The following is an 18,365-nucleotide window of genomic DNA, read 5'->3' as shown; positions in this document are numbered from 1 at the left end:
GAAGAACACAAAATCATCAGACGATAGGATAGTATACTTGACATATGCACCGTTAACGTCCTGTGACGTTGAAAGAAGCTTTTCACAGTTCAAAAATTGAGTGATTGATGATGTTTGACATTCGATAATTTAAGAATGGCTGTAGTAGTGCAGTGCAATTCGGCTTGTGATGGCTCTGAAGCTATGGATGAATCATAAAGGCAAGTTTCTTTTTCTAACTATACTAATGTTTCAACATATTCCTCATATTTGTATATTGTCATCTGTTAGACCTTAATGGAATATTAATTTCTCATTTTCAGATTGTACTCTTCACGTGGTTTGTTTACGTCGGAAGTCAATACAGGCACTGGGCATACAGCTGTATAATGTCTATGCACATGCAACCTGACGCCAAACCGCACAAATCCCTCATCTTTAATGACTACAATATAATTTTAAAAAGTATAAAACGGGATTGAGGCCCAGCAAAATCAGTACAAGGGTAATGGGTTGGACCACGCAGGTATAGAGGTTAAATGGCATTTCTTTGAGCAACAAGTCATAGCAAGGGTGTATATGATGGAATTGGTGGAACAGTCACGTGACTTGCAAATAAAGACAGAGTTTACAATTCCCAGTCGAAAATCAGATCCTAAATCCAAAATTACTTCTTGAATTTCTATATGACCACATACCAGGCATTCAGTTTTTTTAATGAAGACATTGTTAATTCACAGTAATACACTACTGCAGAGATTCAAGTGATCATATGCAGTTGCTGGGACAAGGGGATACCATTGTTTTGACACAAGAGATAAATATAAAATCAGATTGAGGGTGGTATCAACAACCTGAAAATTCGAGGATGTTTAGATTTTCCATGATATGCATTCAGCTTGTTCTAACAACACATTTGAGGATATGAATGAGAAAACATAATGAAGCATATGTGTATGACATAAATGGTGTTTTCGTAACATTCTTGAAATGTTACACAACACTCAGGAAGGATCATAGCATTACATTTCTCCATCCAAAAGCTCCAGCTGTTTCTTTCTTCTAGCCACAACTGTAGATTCATGCTGGATTCCACATAAATATACCCTCTGTAAAGTTCAAGAACCAAATGGCAGAAAGACTTGATGAATCACATTCAAATGATGTTTGCAAGCCAACAACATCTCTATTAAATGTCACCAGGATAATAATAATTTTGTATTAACAAAAGCTGCCCTAAATAAGTGTTCTAATAGATCGCCTAAGAATCATTTTTATGAATTATAATTTTATTGTACTGTATGTGTTTTTCTTATCATCATTAATGTAATTTTCAGAGTTTTTAAACATACAGAATTTGAAAAAGTTCGTTAGTCACAGTACATTAAAAAACAATAGCAATAGGAATAGCCATCCAACGTGGAAATGCAGCCAGCATTTTGGGAACTTTTCCAGACGCCACTTCTCTGGACGAAATTTTTTTTATTTGAATATCTGATGTGATTGCAGTTTTCTTTTCCTTAAAAAACACTATTAGTAAAAAGACTGCAGAAAGTACCTGTATCAGCTTGAGATGCTATAGTGTGAGAATTATGCGAAAAGTACAATTATATTCCTGAAAGGTACCAGACATTGATTTTTTAACATCTTAAAAAGTCATTTTTATGCTTTTTTTTTTTTGCCAAATTCTGGGTATATTATCTCAATGTTTAGCTAGCTGTATTAGGACAGTTTTCTCTTTGTCACACATGTATATATGTAAATTTCATTGTACTGGATATAAAAACTGCATTTCACGTTCATAATATGGAAAATAAATGTTTAAAATTCAACATTTTCTCAGAATTTTGGAGAAGTTTCTTGTCTATTACATGTCTAATAAACAATATTAGGAATAAGTCTTTTTTTCAATAATGAACTACCACTCAAGTGATAAAATCCATAAACATAAATGCAATGATTGATGACTCAGTTGTTAAAAAAATTATTTATTAGTTGAAAAGTATGGATTTTAGAAATTTGAACAGCCCTGGTCCTAAACTAATTGCAATTAACACTTTTCCTACTGGGTGTATACAAGCTCTTTAATGAGAACTAACTTTTTAAAGAAATGAGCCATTTTGGTTTTGTTGACACAACACCCTTTGGTTGAATTGACTGAAATGATCCCTATGTAAAATGGATTATCCATGATTTTCGATTAACCGTCCTATCTCCAGCCATGGTAACAGATGGCTTAGGTTTTACTGTAAAATATAGTGATGGGACACATTTAACCATCATTCTAATGTTCAAACATAGTATATTATCCTGAAATTTTAGTTTATGTTAAAACCAACATAATTAAATTTACATACTGAGGATGCCATTAAAGTAAACCACAGGCACCATGTTGGATTGGACTAAGGTGTACAAAACAAAGACCCCCCAATCATAATCACCTACAGAAATGAACTTCTAAAACAGGGCAAGCTATTACACCAAACATCCTTCGTGATATTTATACAGCTACTGTGGAACTTTGGGAACAATGTCTTGAAATGAAAGGTGAGCAGATGGAACAGTACTCAATATGTTACCTAGCAGAATGATGAGTAACATGTCTACAATTCATTAACTTTGGTGAAGTTTAAAAAAAAATGGATCACAAGATATGGACCAGTCAGGCTGTGTAGGAATTTTGATATGTGAGGGCCATACTGAAAGTCAAGAGCAACCCATTGCTATAAATCTTAAGTTTTATTTCTTAGATAAACCAGGTACATCATCTTAATCTACAGACTTTTCCGTCTTTCAACATAATCTCCATTTCTTTACACACATTTATCCTGCCATTCTGTAAGTTTGAAAATTGCCTTGCTGTAGAAATCAGTTTTATCTTCCCAAAGACACTGAACTACTGCTTTCCGGATGTCCTCCAACATCTCGTTGCGTTAGCCTTGCAGCTGCTTCTTTACAGAACCGAAAAGATGGTAGTCAGAGGATGCCAAGTCGAGACTGTAGGGAGATTGCAGAAGAGTTTCCCACACAAATGTTCTGATTTTCTCCACGGTGACACGATCAGTGTGAGGCCACACGTTATTGTGTTGCAAGATGATCTTCCTTCCAGGGCGTTTCTCGTGCAATGCACGATGGAGCTTCAAAACTGTCTGAATATAGCAGACAGCATTTATGGTCTGTCCAAGTTCAAGAAATTCAATCAAAATGTATCCCAGAACTCTTTCCTTGTTGTATTCCGTGGAGGCAGTTCGAGGGCGACTGCTATGAGGCTCATTTTGGATGGTCATGTTCCCATCTTCGAAATGTTTCATCCATCTCTTAACACTGCTGGCACCCATGCACACATCTCCGTATGCACGCTGAAGTCTGAGGTGAATTTCAGTAGCAGATTTTTCTTCTTTAACAAGGAATTTAATGACAGCACGCTGTCGAAACGAACCATTGTTGTCGACTATTTTGCAAACAATACCTGTGGTCACGTGATAGAAGTTAATGACGTCACAATATGTCAATACATAGTGTAAAGTCTGTAGTTATGATCATATAATCGTTTTTTTTTGCATTGCTGAAATTGAAATTATAGCAATGTGTTGCTCATGACTTTCAGTACGACCCCCTGTAGTTCATATGGTCAATTAAATATATTTTAAAACATAATAAACTTATTCCACTTTTAATTTATTTATGATAATATCAATTTATACAATGATCTCAGTTTCCCAAGTTTCTCCATTTGATAAATTTTATATCTAGCTATCGTGTTAAAAGAAAGGTTAAAGATCTTTAATAGAGTTTGGGTATTCCAAAACCATGCATGATGAAAAGGTCACATATAACTCCATGAAAAAATTTACTGATGGACAATTTAGCACCCCTCACCATGAAAGCATTGACACAACAAACACTTCAGTTACAATCAATTAACAATCAATATCCATTAAAAAAATACTGTAAACAGTAACTGTTCAGCCTATAAGGGAAGGCTCACAAAATAAATAAGTTTAAAAAGTGCTCTACGAAACTATACAAGAGTCTCTTAGCTTTTCTACGTAGTACACTGTGGAATCAATCTCTTTCCAGCCAACTGCCTGCCGTCAATGTGAAAGTTGCTGTTGTCACAAAGTAGCGATCACTTTCTCAAGATTTTTCACTACTAAATGACAAACTCATTCATTATCAATTAAGAGTAGTCTAAACACCCAGCAATATTGTCCTTGGGTCTTCCACTGCTGATTTAATTTTCCGAAGGAAGAGAACAGCTTCACGGCCATCAATCAGACGATGATCGTATGTTAATGCTACATACATCATAGGCCTGACAACGACCTGAAATGAGGGGAAAAAATTATTACTACCAAATTATAAAATTTGAAGGAAAAAAATCAATATATATACTGTACGTGTATATATATATATATATATATATATATATATATCCCTCCCTCCCCCCTCCCTCTCTCTCTCATGCACACATACACACTCTCAGTCACACACACACACACACACACACTTTTTATTTTCACATTGTTGTAAAGTGAATTCTATAGGTTTTTTTTTTTTTTTTTTTTTTTTAATTCCTGTTAAGAGTTTTACTGATTTATAAGACAGGTTATTTATTTCTTGTTGCTGAATTCGAGTTGGAACATATTCCCTGATGGAGGTTAAAATACCTGAAGGAATTTAGTTACACTTATTTGCTGGCAGGGACAGAGGGATAAGTGGTAAATTCATTGCCTCAAATGCCAACTACTATGCAACTAAGGTATTACCAGAACGCAAGAGAGGAGAAACTTAGTCCAGAGCTTTTAATTTAGGCTTGGAAGTCTTTAATGTGCTGGAAAACTCCGACACAGGACACATAGCTTCTCGGAGGAGTTGCACACTTTACCCCTAGACCACTGGGGACAACTGTTGTTGGATTAGCTTTGCTTTTTGGTGAATACGAGGCATGTTCTTAAAGTAAGTTCCGTTTTCAATTATAGCCGTCACATCGCTACAATCGTTATTTTGCGCATGCGTGTTTTCTTCTTCAGTCCTCAGGCAAGCTGTGCATGCAGTTTCAGAGCTTCAGTCCATGTGTGTGGTTAGTTGTGATCAGTTGAAATGTTTAAAGTGATCGAGCACCCCGCCGACTGTGAGATGCGGTCTATTATCCGTTTCTTGAATGCGAGAAACATCAAACCAGCTGACATTCATCATCAACTTCGTGAGGTGTATGGTGATGATGCCATTAGTAATGGAATGGTCAGGAGATGGGTTAGGAAGTTCAACGAGGGCCGCGTCTCTGTGCATGACAAGCAGCGTATCGGTCGGCCATCTTTGATCAATGACGATTTGGTGCGTGCTGTCGATGAAAAAATTCATGAGGACAGGAGGTTCACAATTTCTTCGCTTTCCTTGAATTTTCCACAAATGTCACGGAGTGTTTTCTAAAAAATTGTGACAGATCGATTACGATAACGAAAATTGTGCTCACAATGGGTACCCAAGATGCTCACCTAGGAACACAAAACCAAATGAGCTTCTAGTGCATTGAGCTTTCTCACACGTTACAGTGAGCAAGGCGATGAGTTTCTTGACCATATCGTGACAGGTGACGAGACTTGGGTGTCTCACATGACACCTGAATCGAAGCAGCAGTCCATGGAATGTAGGCACACTGCATCGCCAAGGAAAAAGGAATTCAAACAAACCATGTCAACACGCAAGATCATGTGCACTTTTTTTGGGACAGAAAAGGAGTCCTACTCATCGAATTCTTGCCTCGGGGTGAAATCATTAATAGAGAAACCTATTGTCAGACTTTGAAGAAGCTCCGTCGCGCAATTCAGAACAAGAGACGTGGGATGCTGACTGACAGAGTTGTGTTGCTTCATGACAACAATCGGCCACATATAGCTCGCGACACCCAAAATCTCAGCTCGAAATTTGGCTGGGAACAAATTGACCATCCCCCCTACAGCCCAGATTTGGCTCTGAGTGACTTTCATCTCTTCCTGCACCTCAAGAAGTTCCTCGATGGTCAACGTTTTGATGGCGACGATGAAGTGAAAACAGCAGTGTGGGAGTGGTTCGCATCGCAGGCGGGCAAATTCTACAACAAGGGGATAGAAAAACTTGTGCCACAACTCGATAAATGCCTCAATAATGGTGGAGATTATGTTGAGAAGTAATTGAAGTGTGGGGAATACAATGCAACAAAAATGGTTTGTAAATATCTTCCCATTTACTTACTACATCCTTTTGGAACTTACTTTAAGAACACGCCTCGTATATCAGCTTTCTCCTTACCCTGTAGACCATAGGAAGTATGCTGAAATCCATTGTAAAGCAACATTTTTGTTTAGATTCTTTAATATTCTGATGCTCTATTAGCTTTCTATTATTCTCTTATCTTGGAATGGCTGACTGTATTAGAGCAACTATAGCAGAGCTACATCTATGTAGAACTGTAAGTATTGCCTGTAAATCATCATCATTTTGTATGATTAGCTTTCCAAGAGAAATATGAAAGGAGAAAGAGTTTACAGGTTACAGCTCGATTAAACGTTATTAGCCCCTGTCCTTGGTTGTTTGGCTAGTGAGTGAGCTTTGTTGCGTCATAAGAAAGAAATTTAATCAGAAATGCACATATGAGGGGAAGAGGGAAGAGGAAGAAAGAAAATAATACCTATGCTCGTAGTTGAAGAACACTCATGACAAGAAATATAAGTCATCATGACATTGTTTAGTCAACAGACTTAGTGATTATAGGTATCCAACAAACAAAACTCAGTGCACAGAAACCAGCGGGTGTGACTATCTCACGAAGATGACGTATGCGCCCTTTCCCAGCATGCTCCCCATCTCCAATCACACCACCGACACTATGCACATGCGCACATATTATCTTCTTGTGCTGAACTGAAAACGTGCTATTGCTACAGTCAGGGAGTCACATAGCGTTTTATATTAAATATTAATTTAATCTAATTTAAATATTTAAAATTTAAATATGAGGGCAGTTCCAGTGAAGATAGATACCGATTGTGACTTAGAAAGAGACGATGTTGACATCTTGTAATGTTATATTTACTTAATTGGATATTGTTACAGCTGTTGAGTGCACATATCCGCAACCGTAGCCATTATAGCTATACCAGTAGCCGCTTATTAAAGAACCCGCCTACTGCAGGGGAGTAAGAGGGGTATAGCATGTGTGGCACGAGGAGTCTGAGCGAGGTTTGCTTGTAGGATACCTATAGTAACGGGATGTGTGGAAGAATATTGTGTTTGAAGACAGAGTGTACCGCGACATGAAAAGAAGGAAGTGTTAGGTGTTATGACTGCGCAGCCTGACCTGTGTGACCCAGCCCACCAGCAATGATGAGTAACTCACTCTTAATCTATCTACTTACTTTTTGCAGGGGCCAAAATCCCTGAATCAAGCTGTATGTTCATTAATGACCCTTCTGTATAAACTGGAGTGAATTCTGAACTTTTTTTCCACTGATTTTTTTCTGTCAGATTAAGCAGAGAATAGTTGCAATGATCAGATTTCAGTGGGAATGGGGGAGATACAAGCTTCTTTGCCAACTGTGGTAGACTACATTTTTCTTCAAACTCAAACCAAGAAATGGATTCGGAACACCTCAAAATCTGTGCTTCAGTGGCTAGTCATGATAATATCTTTGAAAAATATTGGGAGTGCAAGAGGTCAAATGACTTTATTGTCAAACGCCTGGCATTAGAAAACAACAACACATTTTTCTTTAAGTTGTAGGAAACTTTCTGTATATTATATCCTTCCTGATTCTTCAGATTTCAGTTTTGGTTTAAGTAACTATTCCAGTGATTCTCACATGAAAGTCTCCTTAGTTTTTCATATAATGTTATTCCCTTTTCTCTAATATCACATTGTATTGGCCTATTGTTTGTAAAGTTTTCATTCCTAATATTGGAATAGTTTTAATACACCTATGTGATTAATCTTAGACCTTGGTTTTGGGCTTTTTCTAAATTATTTATATAATTTTGTGGTGCTATAATTAAATTTCAGAGCTTAATGTAGAACTGGTTTCACGTAAAATTTGTATGCTGCATTTAGTATTAATCTGAGGAAACAAGTCTTTCATGAACATTAATCTGTTTTGTGCTGATGCTGAGGTTTTGTCAGCATGAGTTTTGTAACTTAATTTCTGACCAAGATAAATTCCTAAGTATTTTGGCTTATTGTTTGGTTGGTTGGCTAGGTGTATTAGTTAGTGATATTTGGGTTTGTGGTGGCTTATGTCTTACGGTAAATAGCTGGTAGCAGGATTTCACTGGGTTTACAGTCGTTAAATTATTTCACAACACAAGGATAAATCTTCTAAAGCTTTATTTATTTCTTGTGATAATTTTACCAGTAACTCGTCTGTTGTCTCTTTGCATGAGACCCAACCACAACAGTTACGAAGCTTGAGTTCTGAGGGCGCTAGAAACAATAGACTGTGACGGTACTATTTTGCATTGCCTGTAATGAGGCAATATTAGCGATCCTAGTGGTGAGCAACTACCTAATGTTTGCATATTTACTACGTATTGAGCTTCGCGACTGTATATACTAGACTGTGACCCAACCACAGTTTGGTAATTTGCATCACTTATAACCAGAGACGAATGTGTGTTAACATAGGAATGAGGAGGAATATCAAGGTCTATACTTATTCCCTTAATACTGTTAATGTATATAATTATATTTACACAATTTCATTTCTTTTGTAATGAGGGTTGCTCATTCATGCATTGATGTACTTCGTTTCACCTTTGAATGTATATTGTACTTGTATGAAACTATGTAATAATGTAATGTTGTGTTGTATATTGCAAAATGTGAATAAAATTATTAAGCAAAGTTTTAACCTATAGGCCTATGAGAGTTATAATTTCATTTACAGTAGCCTACCCAAACATTTAGAAAATACTGTCCCTTTCTGTTGATGTATACTTGTGGAAGTTCTCCCACAGGATTTGATGGGTATGTGTGCGTCATTTATAGTGCAAATAATCTAAAAAAAAAAATATATAAAATTATATTTAATGATTAGTACTTTCCAAATTTTCTTCAAGTCAAGAATGTACAACTAGCGACCATATGGGGACGATGTAAACCTGTCCTTTTAAAATAACTGAATCGCTGAAATGAAAAAGGATAACATTCCATTAAACAACGTTTTCGACGAAACACAAGAAACATTCTACTTTATTTCTGAAAGGTTTTAGAAAAAAATTTAGCATTAATAATTTGTATTACTATGACAGGCAAATAATGTGCATGTAATGAAATTGCTTATTTTTAACAATTAACGCCAGAATTCTACTTCAAATGTTGTGGAATATTTTCCTTTCTAATCTCACTAAAAGAACAAAACTTTTCTCTTAAAAAAACTGAGACAAATGTATTATCACTTACAATAAGCACTTTGGAAATAACATTTAATAATATGTGTGCTGTAAAATCCAATAACAGCTCCAAAAATGCTAGAAACTGCTAAGGAGTCAGCATAGATTAGTCCTTTTCCTCACTGACATATTGCTGTAATGAGTTTTCTTCCAATGGGATAGTAGTGAGCCAATTCAAAATCTCATCATAAATCCCTTACATTCATCTGAGATACGACAGTATATTTTGAAAATGTCAGAAAGTTTCTTGTTATTGATTGAAAGTTTTCCTGCATATGCCTTTGTGGATGGCAAAGCAACAGGGCCTTGCTGTTTGTTGAGTTTGAACTTAAATGACGAAGTGATGAAATAAAAGGAGAAGCTGTAATATATCCAGGCTCATTGGATTTATATACCATGCGATGGTATTTGCTGATGTTGAAGTCTTCATGCTTATCCAGACTTCTTCTAATCTTCTCGAAGAAGTGTGGCCACAAATCCTTGGAGTTCAAGATGCTTTCTACTTGGACTGATTAGACCAGAAACTTTAATTCCTTTTTCTTAGCTTCTCTGAACATAGCAGTATATTGCTTTGGAACAATACTCGATCCTGATGACACTGAGATGAAAAAGAATAACATTCCTGGAACGTTTTCCTTTTTAATCTCATCTGACGAAACAACCTGCAGTATAACCCAAAATGAGTGAAGGAATATTTCCTTTCTTTTGCTCACCTGATAGAGAAAGAGTAAATTAATACCTTGGCTATCTCAGTTATATTTGGTCAAAAAGTGGAATTTTATCCTTTTTCAATTCGATTCAATTAGTTATTGTTGGCTCGTGATTCCATGTCTTCATTATGTCTGTAGGTTCCACTTCGGTTCAGTGGCTTCAAAGCATCACCATGGCAATCGCTCAAACTAACCAATCAGAGACCATGACAACAGCCCGACATTGCAGACTGTTTGGCAGCGAGCACGTGGTAGCCAGTTGCTTTGTTCAGAGGTGTTGAATCTTCGTTACTGTGTTACAGCAGGTATTGGTGTTCTGTCGTGGCTATTGTTTTTTCGTAGATATTTTGTTGTTGGTTAAGGTAGAATTAGTTTGAGTTTAATTTTAAATTTAATTTAGTTGTCAGTGTATTTGTAATGCGATTTATAGTGTCCGTGTATTTCATTTATACTATGTTGCAAGGCACAAATCGAACCACAGGCTCAGCGAGAAAATGGAGTGCTACAAGGGACAGCAAGAGGTCTAGAAGTAACGGAAAAGGTGCTCCTCTTACAAGTCAGGTGAGAGAAATGGTTTGTAATGTGCGAGACTATTTCGAGAAAGAAGAGACAATGACGGTCTCTTATTCCTGTGCAACAGGTAAATAGTACTGCAGAGGCTCTCAAAATAGGAAAGAATACTATCGTTAAAATAGGAAAGGAGTAATTTAAATTGAACGAGCAGGAGGACTTGAAACCCCGGGAAAGAAAAGGACAGTGGAAAAGTGGGTTATAAATTTAGATGCCTTTCAGAACGCTGCAATCCAGTGGCATGTATATTTATATCACTAACAGAAGGAGCATCCTACATTAAAAATGCTGCAAACTTCACTTTGAGATGAGGATCTTTTCCATGGCAGTGTTTCTTCTCTGCACACTGTCTTGAAGAGTTTAGGTTTCAAGTATAAAAAATCAATGGTCGTAAGGTATTAATGGAGAGAACTTATCACTTACACACTATGTACATTTATTTATCTATGCTACGTATTATATTCGCATTCATACGTTTATTATTATTATTATTATTATTATTATATTAGTCTAGTCAAAATATTACCATATGACACAAATTTATGAGCTTACGATTTCATATCAGCTGCTTAGTTCCAACACGGCAGACAGACAGCACAAAGAGCCACACTGCACTACCGCACAAGTTCACAACGTCACTTGCTTCCCACATGTGCGAGAGAGAACTGTCAATACCTTTCTAGTTTTGTATAGACTGTAGTTTTTTTGATAAAGCATTCATAGTTCAGTCAGTCATTCATACTCATAGGAAATGCATTGTATTCAACATGATTTATTGTTATTTGAGAAAACTGTCCCATGTATCAATTTCATTTTTGTTTTTGTTTTTGTTTTCCGATAAGCTACTATAGTATAATATATAATAAGTTTTTAATTAACCACCTATGCTTATCTTTTATACAGTTATGAATTTCTACATGAATTAATCTATCACATTAATGTTTTCGATACTTATTTGTATCATCATCAGATGTATGTACATGATAGTGATTAAAACCTAGCCGATTGGTGCGTGTATTGTGAACTTCCGTAGTATGTATGTGTGCTTAATGTACTTGTTCATGGTTTCTATTATAATATACTATTAACTAATAACACTAAAACTCTTTTAAAAATTTAAAATCAATGTCTAAAATATGATTATTTATAAACACATGTTTAAAATACACATTGGTTGTTATTATTTCACTTTGGTTCACTTCCGTGGTTTTGGTGTGTTATGATGTTAAATGGGGCAATAATTTTAAATTGTAAATTTTCACTAGTCTCACTTTAGTTGCACTGTATGTTGATTTCACGTGATCTTTATCTTCTATGTCTAACATTTGCTATTCGTATTTTCACATGCTAAAGTTGAAGTTACATAAAGTGAAGTTCACTGATGTACAGTTTTTACGTTAATAAACTCAGTCGTCTGACATGTTTGATTACAATTGTGGCATGATGTCGATCCCTGTGTCCCAGTAGTTAATTTCGAGAACAAATTTATTTTTAAATCGTGATCAGTTCTTAATTACACGTGTACAGTTTTCATGTGATAGTGTAATACATAAAATCTGTATTGTGTAAATAGGGTTGCCAGATCTCCAAGCGCCACCTACAGTGTCTGGTTTTATAAACCCATCTCCGGCCGACAGGAAACTTTTTCCCGGGGAAATTGCGTTTGAAATGTTAATATGTAATTAGCTATGTTATAGTGAAAATTCACTGTCCATCAAATAACTTTAAAAGTGAGCATCTGTGGTAGTGTTGATGTTTCAGTGCGCTTCTCTTTCCACCAATCAGACACAAAATGTCTAGCTTTCATTAATCAGGTATTCTTGTCGTACTTTAATTTTTATTGTAATTGTAATTGTAAATTTAATATTAATTGTAATCTTATTGTTCATGTTATAGTTGTAATCCCCTGGTAGAGGGGCAGAGAAGGCCTGACGGCCTTATCTCTACCAGGTTAAATAAATAAATCTAATCTAATCTAATCTAATCTAGTCTTTCATATTACACCAACAATCACCAACAATGAAAGATGACGTAAATAGTAAATTAAAACAGATAATTTTGATATGATGATAATATATTTCAGAAATATGACTTCAATCAATCATTTTCAATTAACTTTTGTCATTAATAAATTTTTGTAGCAGTATTTTAACGAAACCTGAATGCGTAACAATGGAACAATTTCAAATTTAAAGCTCAATATTCACCTCCTTGTTCCTTCACAAGTCAGTTCTTACAGCTTCATAGTGCAGTGCAGTCTGTTATGCGAAGTGCGGTAATTTGTGCGAGTTTTTTTTTTAGTATTGTGTTATGTTCAATACGAATCCAGCAAAAAGATACTTTAGTTCTTTTTGTGATGAATGGTTGACAAATGATAAGTACAAGGACTGGCTAGAAAAAGGAGAGGATGAACTTTCTTGCAGGTGTAAAGTGTGCAATGTTTCATTTACAGTAAAGTATGATGGCGTTAAAGCTGTTAATAAGCATTTGGAATCAGAGAGGCACAAAGAACATTACAAAGTACAAAGTAGGAATAATTCTATTCTGAAATTTATGCCACCACGATATTCAGTTGAACATGATAAAGTTACAGCAACTGAGTTGGCTTTAATATTTCATGATGTAAAACATCACCACTCCTACAGTTCACAAGATTGCGGTAATAAAATTTTACTCTTGTGTTTTCAAATAAGTAGCAAAAAAAAATAAGTTGTGTGCGAACCAAAAGTGAAGCAAGTGTTCTTTAACCATTCTCACAGGAAAGGCTTCTAAACGACTTAAAAAATGCCCCATTTTGGTTCAGATGCATCAAATAAAGGTAACAAGAAGCATTTCTCATTAGTGGTGACACATTTTTCTGTGAAACATGGAAAACGTAGCGATATTCTAGACTTCTATGAAGACATTAATGATAGTAAAGAGGATATTTCAAATAAAATTATATCAATTGTTGCAGAAAATGAACTTAGTTTAAGTAACATTATAGCTTATTCGGCTGACAATGCATCTGTGGTTAACATGGTAAATACAATTCAGTGTTCAGAAGAATGAAAGACAAAAATTCTAATGTAGTAAAGGCTAATTGTTATTGCGATGTACTGCATAATTGTGCCAAATATGGTTTTAATTCTTTAAGTATGATGTTGAGGCATTAGTCTTGAAAATATATTCCTACTTCTCGTAGTCATGTAAGAATGTCGAGGAACTTAGGTCGTTCTGTGAATTTGCTCAGCAGAACTATTTGCAGATTTTGCGTCATATTTCAGTTCGATAGTTGTCCCTTCAATTAGCTGTTGAACACCCTGGGTCAATTCCACGATAGGTTGGACATTGAAGTTAAAAATTAAATTTCGTGTTCAGTATATGTTCTTTATATCATTTTCTTCAGGAAAGTTCATATTTACAGAAATTAACAGAAAAATTCGATTTATTTAATTCATCTTTGTTTTACATACATCCGAAGTGAATATTTTTAGTGTGTACTTTTGATCTGTCAAATTTACTTTGGCAGTTTGTTGCCAAACCATAACTTAAAATTAATAAACAAGGCTGTTCTCTGTTGTAATTCTATTAACAGAAAGAGAAGACTTTAAAATCAGTGTCAATTTACTTTTATGAATGTCAGTGAGTTTAAAAATTTGCTGTTTTTAAAATAAGTGTTTTTATGTAACACTTGTCACAGAATATGCTTAAAGTTACTCTCTTGCTCTCAGTTTTTGTCCTAAAGGCACCAATTTTTGAAAGCAAAGTCAAAATATGATGCCAAAAGTACAGTATTTTTTTAATTTTTTTTAAACTAAAAATAACAAGTGTTTTAATGTGACGGGTGTTACAAAATTAGAGCACGGAGAACACAGGAATTCTGTATTTTGATTTATTGCAGGTAGTTCCCACAACACATTATTAAATAGGCTTCAAATGTTGGTAAATCTGAAGTTTAAGTTATCAGCAGTCGTCAATACCCGTTTCCTCCAAAATCTTACTTGCCTGAAAGATTTCCCACCAAATTTACATTAAGCTGAATGTTTGGTCGAAAGTTCTGATTTACATAAAAGTTATAGGCTACAAAGGTAAATGTACTTATGTTCTATTTTAGTTAATCATAGTACTTTTCTATTCTGTAACATTATTTCTTGCTTACTTAAAAAGGAATGAATTACTGAAGATATTAACCACTAGCATATCCTAAAAATAAATGCAGATTAAGCTGCTGCATTTTTAGGATACACGAAGCTGCATGTTAACCATGCAATTATTTATTTTAACGTTTTGAGATAGCTGGATACCGTATATATTTAATTGCAGAATGGGGAAATCAGCAGCAGAGAGGCAACCTGAATGCCCTACGCGAAGAAAATTATATAAAGATAAAATTCTGTGGTGTTCGAGTAAAGGGGGTGTTTAAAAGTATTTTCAGTAACAGTTCCAAGTTTAATTTTCATTTATCACCAAGCTCAGAGAGAGAGAGAGAGAGACAGAGACAGAGACAGAGACAGAGAGACAGAGACAGAGAGACAGAGAGAGAGAGATATATAAAAGCTTAGGAGAATCAAGAAGCTATCAAGAAAAGAATTTACTGCTCACAGTAAGAAAACAAAACTGAAAGTTTGAAACTAAAGGGCAAGAAAAGCTGCATTAAGAAACACTAGTGTTTTCAGTGAAACGAAATTCCAGTCACTAGGAAAAGCTGCCCAAATAGTAAAAATTGAGACAGCTCTGAGTATGATGCTGCTTAAGTTGTTGTATTTTGTTTTGTAATTACAGTTTTAGTAAAATTTATTAAATTCCATTGTGAGAAATATAAATTTATATTTAGCATTAGTTGAAGTGAGCATATATACTAAAAAGTAAATTTATGTTAGGAACAACAGTTTAATATCAAAAGCGAATCTGTACTTCTAGCCACACTATTTTGATTTTATGGCTGTATTTTTTATTGTTTCTATTAAATATTTGTATTAATTTACTTTAGAGCGCCAGAAGTACAATTTTGAAGCTATCAACATCATATTTGTAATTTACTAAGTGAAAGTTAACTTAAAAAAAATTGCACACTTTGAAAACATATGTCTACCATTGATATTAGGCTACCAGTACTCTTAAGTCTATGTAGTGAACTACAGAAAATGTATGTTCTATGATTTGAACCAAAAAAAAACCAAATGTGAAATTTCTTCAGACAAGTAACACCCATCACATTATTAAGTAACACCCATCACATAAGGTTAATTAAATTGTAAGTGTAGGGCTTAATATTTTAATTACATCCATTATATCACTCGATTCCTTGAACTTTCCTCTCACTGAAAATAGGTAACACAATTAATTCAAACTGTGAACTTCACAAAGTTATCAGTTAAACTGTATCATTAATTTATGCATGTCTTTTTCATGTTACACATGTCACATTGTTTATTTCACTTATATCACATGACAAATAATGTTTAGAAAAAAAAATAATTAGTTGTCTCTGACGAGCAAGAAGTGGAGATTCATCGGAGTATAAAAGAACTAGTAAAAATTTTTATTAATTACTGTATTCCAATTAAATTTCGAAGAATCTCTTTCTGAAAGTAACACCCGTCACAATGGAATTGACCCCTGTTAAAATGTGGCGTGTATTGAAAATGTATTATTTGGCAAAAGGTGAAGAAAAAATGCATTCTTTAATTTGCAAATTTTTATGTTCCCAAGAAGATGAAGTAAATGAACATTCATTGTCAGTGGCAGAATGTTTTCTGTATTTTGTTAATTGTACATTTCCGATTTTCTTTAAGGTGACTAAAATATTAGAATGTGAAAATACGCTTTCAACCGAGGTGCACAAAATCATATTGGTAGTAAAGACTCAAATAGAAATTCGTAAAAAGGACTCATTTTTCGGTTTTGAAGTGAATATGTCACTTGAAAATCTCACAGTTCACCACTGTGTATGACAGATTGTTGCAGTATCTAGTCAAGTGGTACGATTTTAGTGACAATAACATATTTTTCAGTTACATCTGTTCTTGATCTATCTAGCCCATCACTGTTCTCATTTAATAACTTAGTTTGCGTAGCAAAGAAATTACAAATTACTTTCATGTTCGACAGAAATGAACTCTACAATGAGTGGTCAATTTTAAAGGAAGTGATAACAACTCTGACGCAAGACAAAGATAAAAATCAGTGTTGCAAACTTTGGGTTTCTTTTTTCGAAAAAGCTACGACCCCTAATATGTTAATATTAATGCTAGAAATTCCAGTAAGTAACGCGCATGTGGAAAGGGTGTTTGTGTCATGAATGGTTTGTGGACAGATGACAGGAACAAAATGTCAACAGAACTAGTGAAAGTGGAAATCTGTATTAAAATGAACTTGAGAGTAAGCTGTCAGGAAATCTACAAAATAGCCTTGGAAAAAAACAGACTTCTAGAATCTGCAAGGAGCTCCAAGAAATACAAATTTTAAGGTAGGCCTACGTCTATTCTTAATACAGCAAAGATTTAATTTTATTATAGCTGAATTTTTAACAATTTACAACTTTTTTATGTGAGGCTCTGAAAAAATTAACTAATATGCATTTTATTTGACGGAGAAATAAATTGCTAAAGTCTACAAATCTGGCATTAAAATTAAGAGACTTGTTTCAGAATTTTTTTTTTTTTACGATTTCAAATATTAATTTGTCCATCAAATCAAATCCGATATTGCTGAATTTTTAACCGATCTTTTAACTTGCAATACAAAATGAAATATAACAGTAATTAATTATAATCGGTATAATAATACGCCCAATAATAGTAATAATAATAAATTTTATAGACATTGTAAATATCCCAGTTTGGCGATAGTTCAACCTGGCAATCCTATGTGTAAATGGTGTCTTTTGGTGGGCTCATAGGTCTTCAGCCGATCAGAAGTGGTGAGTGATAATATCAATAGAATTATAGAATTTAACAAAATCAAGTCTAAAAAAAATGCTTACTAAAAGGAAAGTTTTTAATTCTGAGTACATTATTTTAAAACTTAGGAAAATCGATAAGCTGAAAAATATTGCTTAACAAGGGAATAGTTATCAATTTATAATTACATCAGTGCAGTCATAACACTTAGCAAAAATCAATAAGCTAAAAAAAATGCTTGCTAAAGGAAGCATTTTCTGGAAAATGTACAATTAAAATATATCAGCAAGATTATAAAACTTCGCAAAATCAGGCTAAAAAATCTGTGAAAGCGGTAATTTTCAGAAAAATGTATAAGCCTTATTATACCAGAGCAACTATGAAACTCAGAAAAATCAGTACACTTAGAAATGCTTAATAAGAGGAAAATATTGAGGAAAACTTACCGATATTAAATTTTCATCACTCCCTAGATATCAAATGAAAATTTTATTGGGGGATTTCAACGCTAAAGTAGGACGGGAGGATATTTTTAGACCAACTATTGGAAAAGAGAGCCTACACGCAATTAGTAGTGACAATGGAGTTAGATTAGTCAACTTTGCCACATCGAAAAATCTAATTGCCAAAAGTACAACATTCCCCCATAAGGATATACATAAATATACGGGACTTCTCCAGATGGATTGACACACAACCAAATAGATCACATCTTGATAGATAAACGGAGACATACTAGTATAGTAGATATTCGAACATTCAGGGGTGCAGACTGTAATTCTGACCATTATTTGGTGAT

General features: G+C 34.5%; 1 protein-coding gene across 2 annotated transcripts in view; it reads right to left on the bottom strand.

The window, feature by feature from the left end:
- Positions 1-3,636: 3,636 nt before the first annotated feature.
- LOC138701463 (dihydrolipoyllysine-residue succinyltransferase component of 2-oxoglutarate dehydrogenase complex, mitochondrial) overlaps positions 3,637-18,365 on the bottom strand; it is a 293,425-nt gene continuing 278,696 nt past the window's right edge. For both annotated transcript variants that reach the window (XM_069828351.1, XM_069828352.1), the window contains exon 11: positions 3,637-4,305. In XM_069828351.1, coding sequence (XP_069684452.1) covers positions 4,171-4,305 — 135 coding nt within the window. In that variant the 3' untranslated portion in view covers positions 3,637-4,170. The remainder of the gene's footprint in view (positions 4,306-18,365) is intronic.

Source organism: Periplaneta americana, chromosome 6 (assembly GCF_040183065.1).
Source record: "Periplaneta americana isolate PAMFEO1 chromosome 6, P.americana_PAMFEO1_priV1, whole genome shotgun sequence".
Lineage (NCBI taxonomy): Eukaryota > Metazoa > Arthropoda > Insecta > Blattodea > Blattidae > Periplaneta > Periplaneta americana.
The sequence above is the reverse complement of the archived record's forward strand: the minus strand, read 5'-3'. Positions and strand labels throughout refer to the sequence as shown.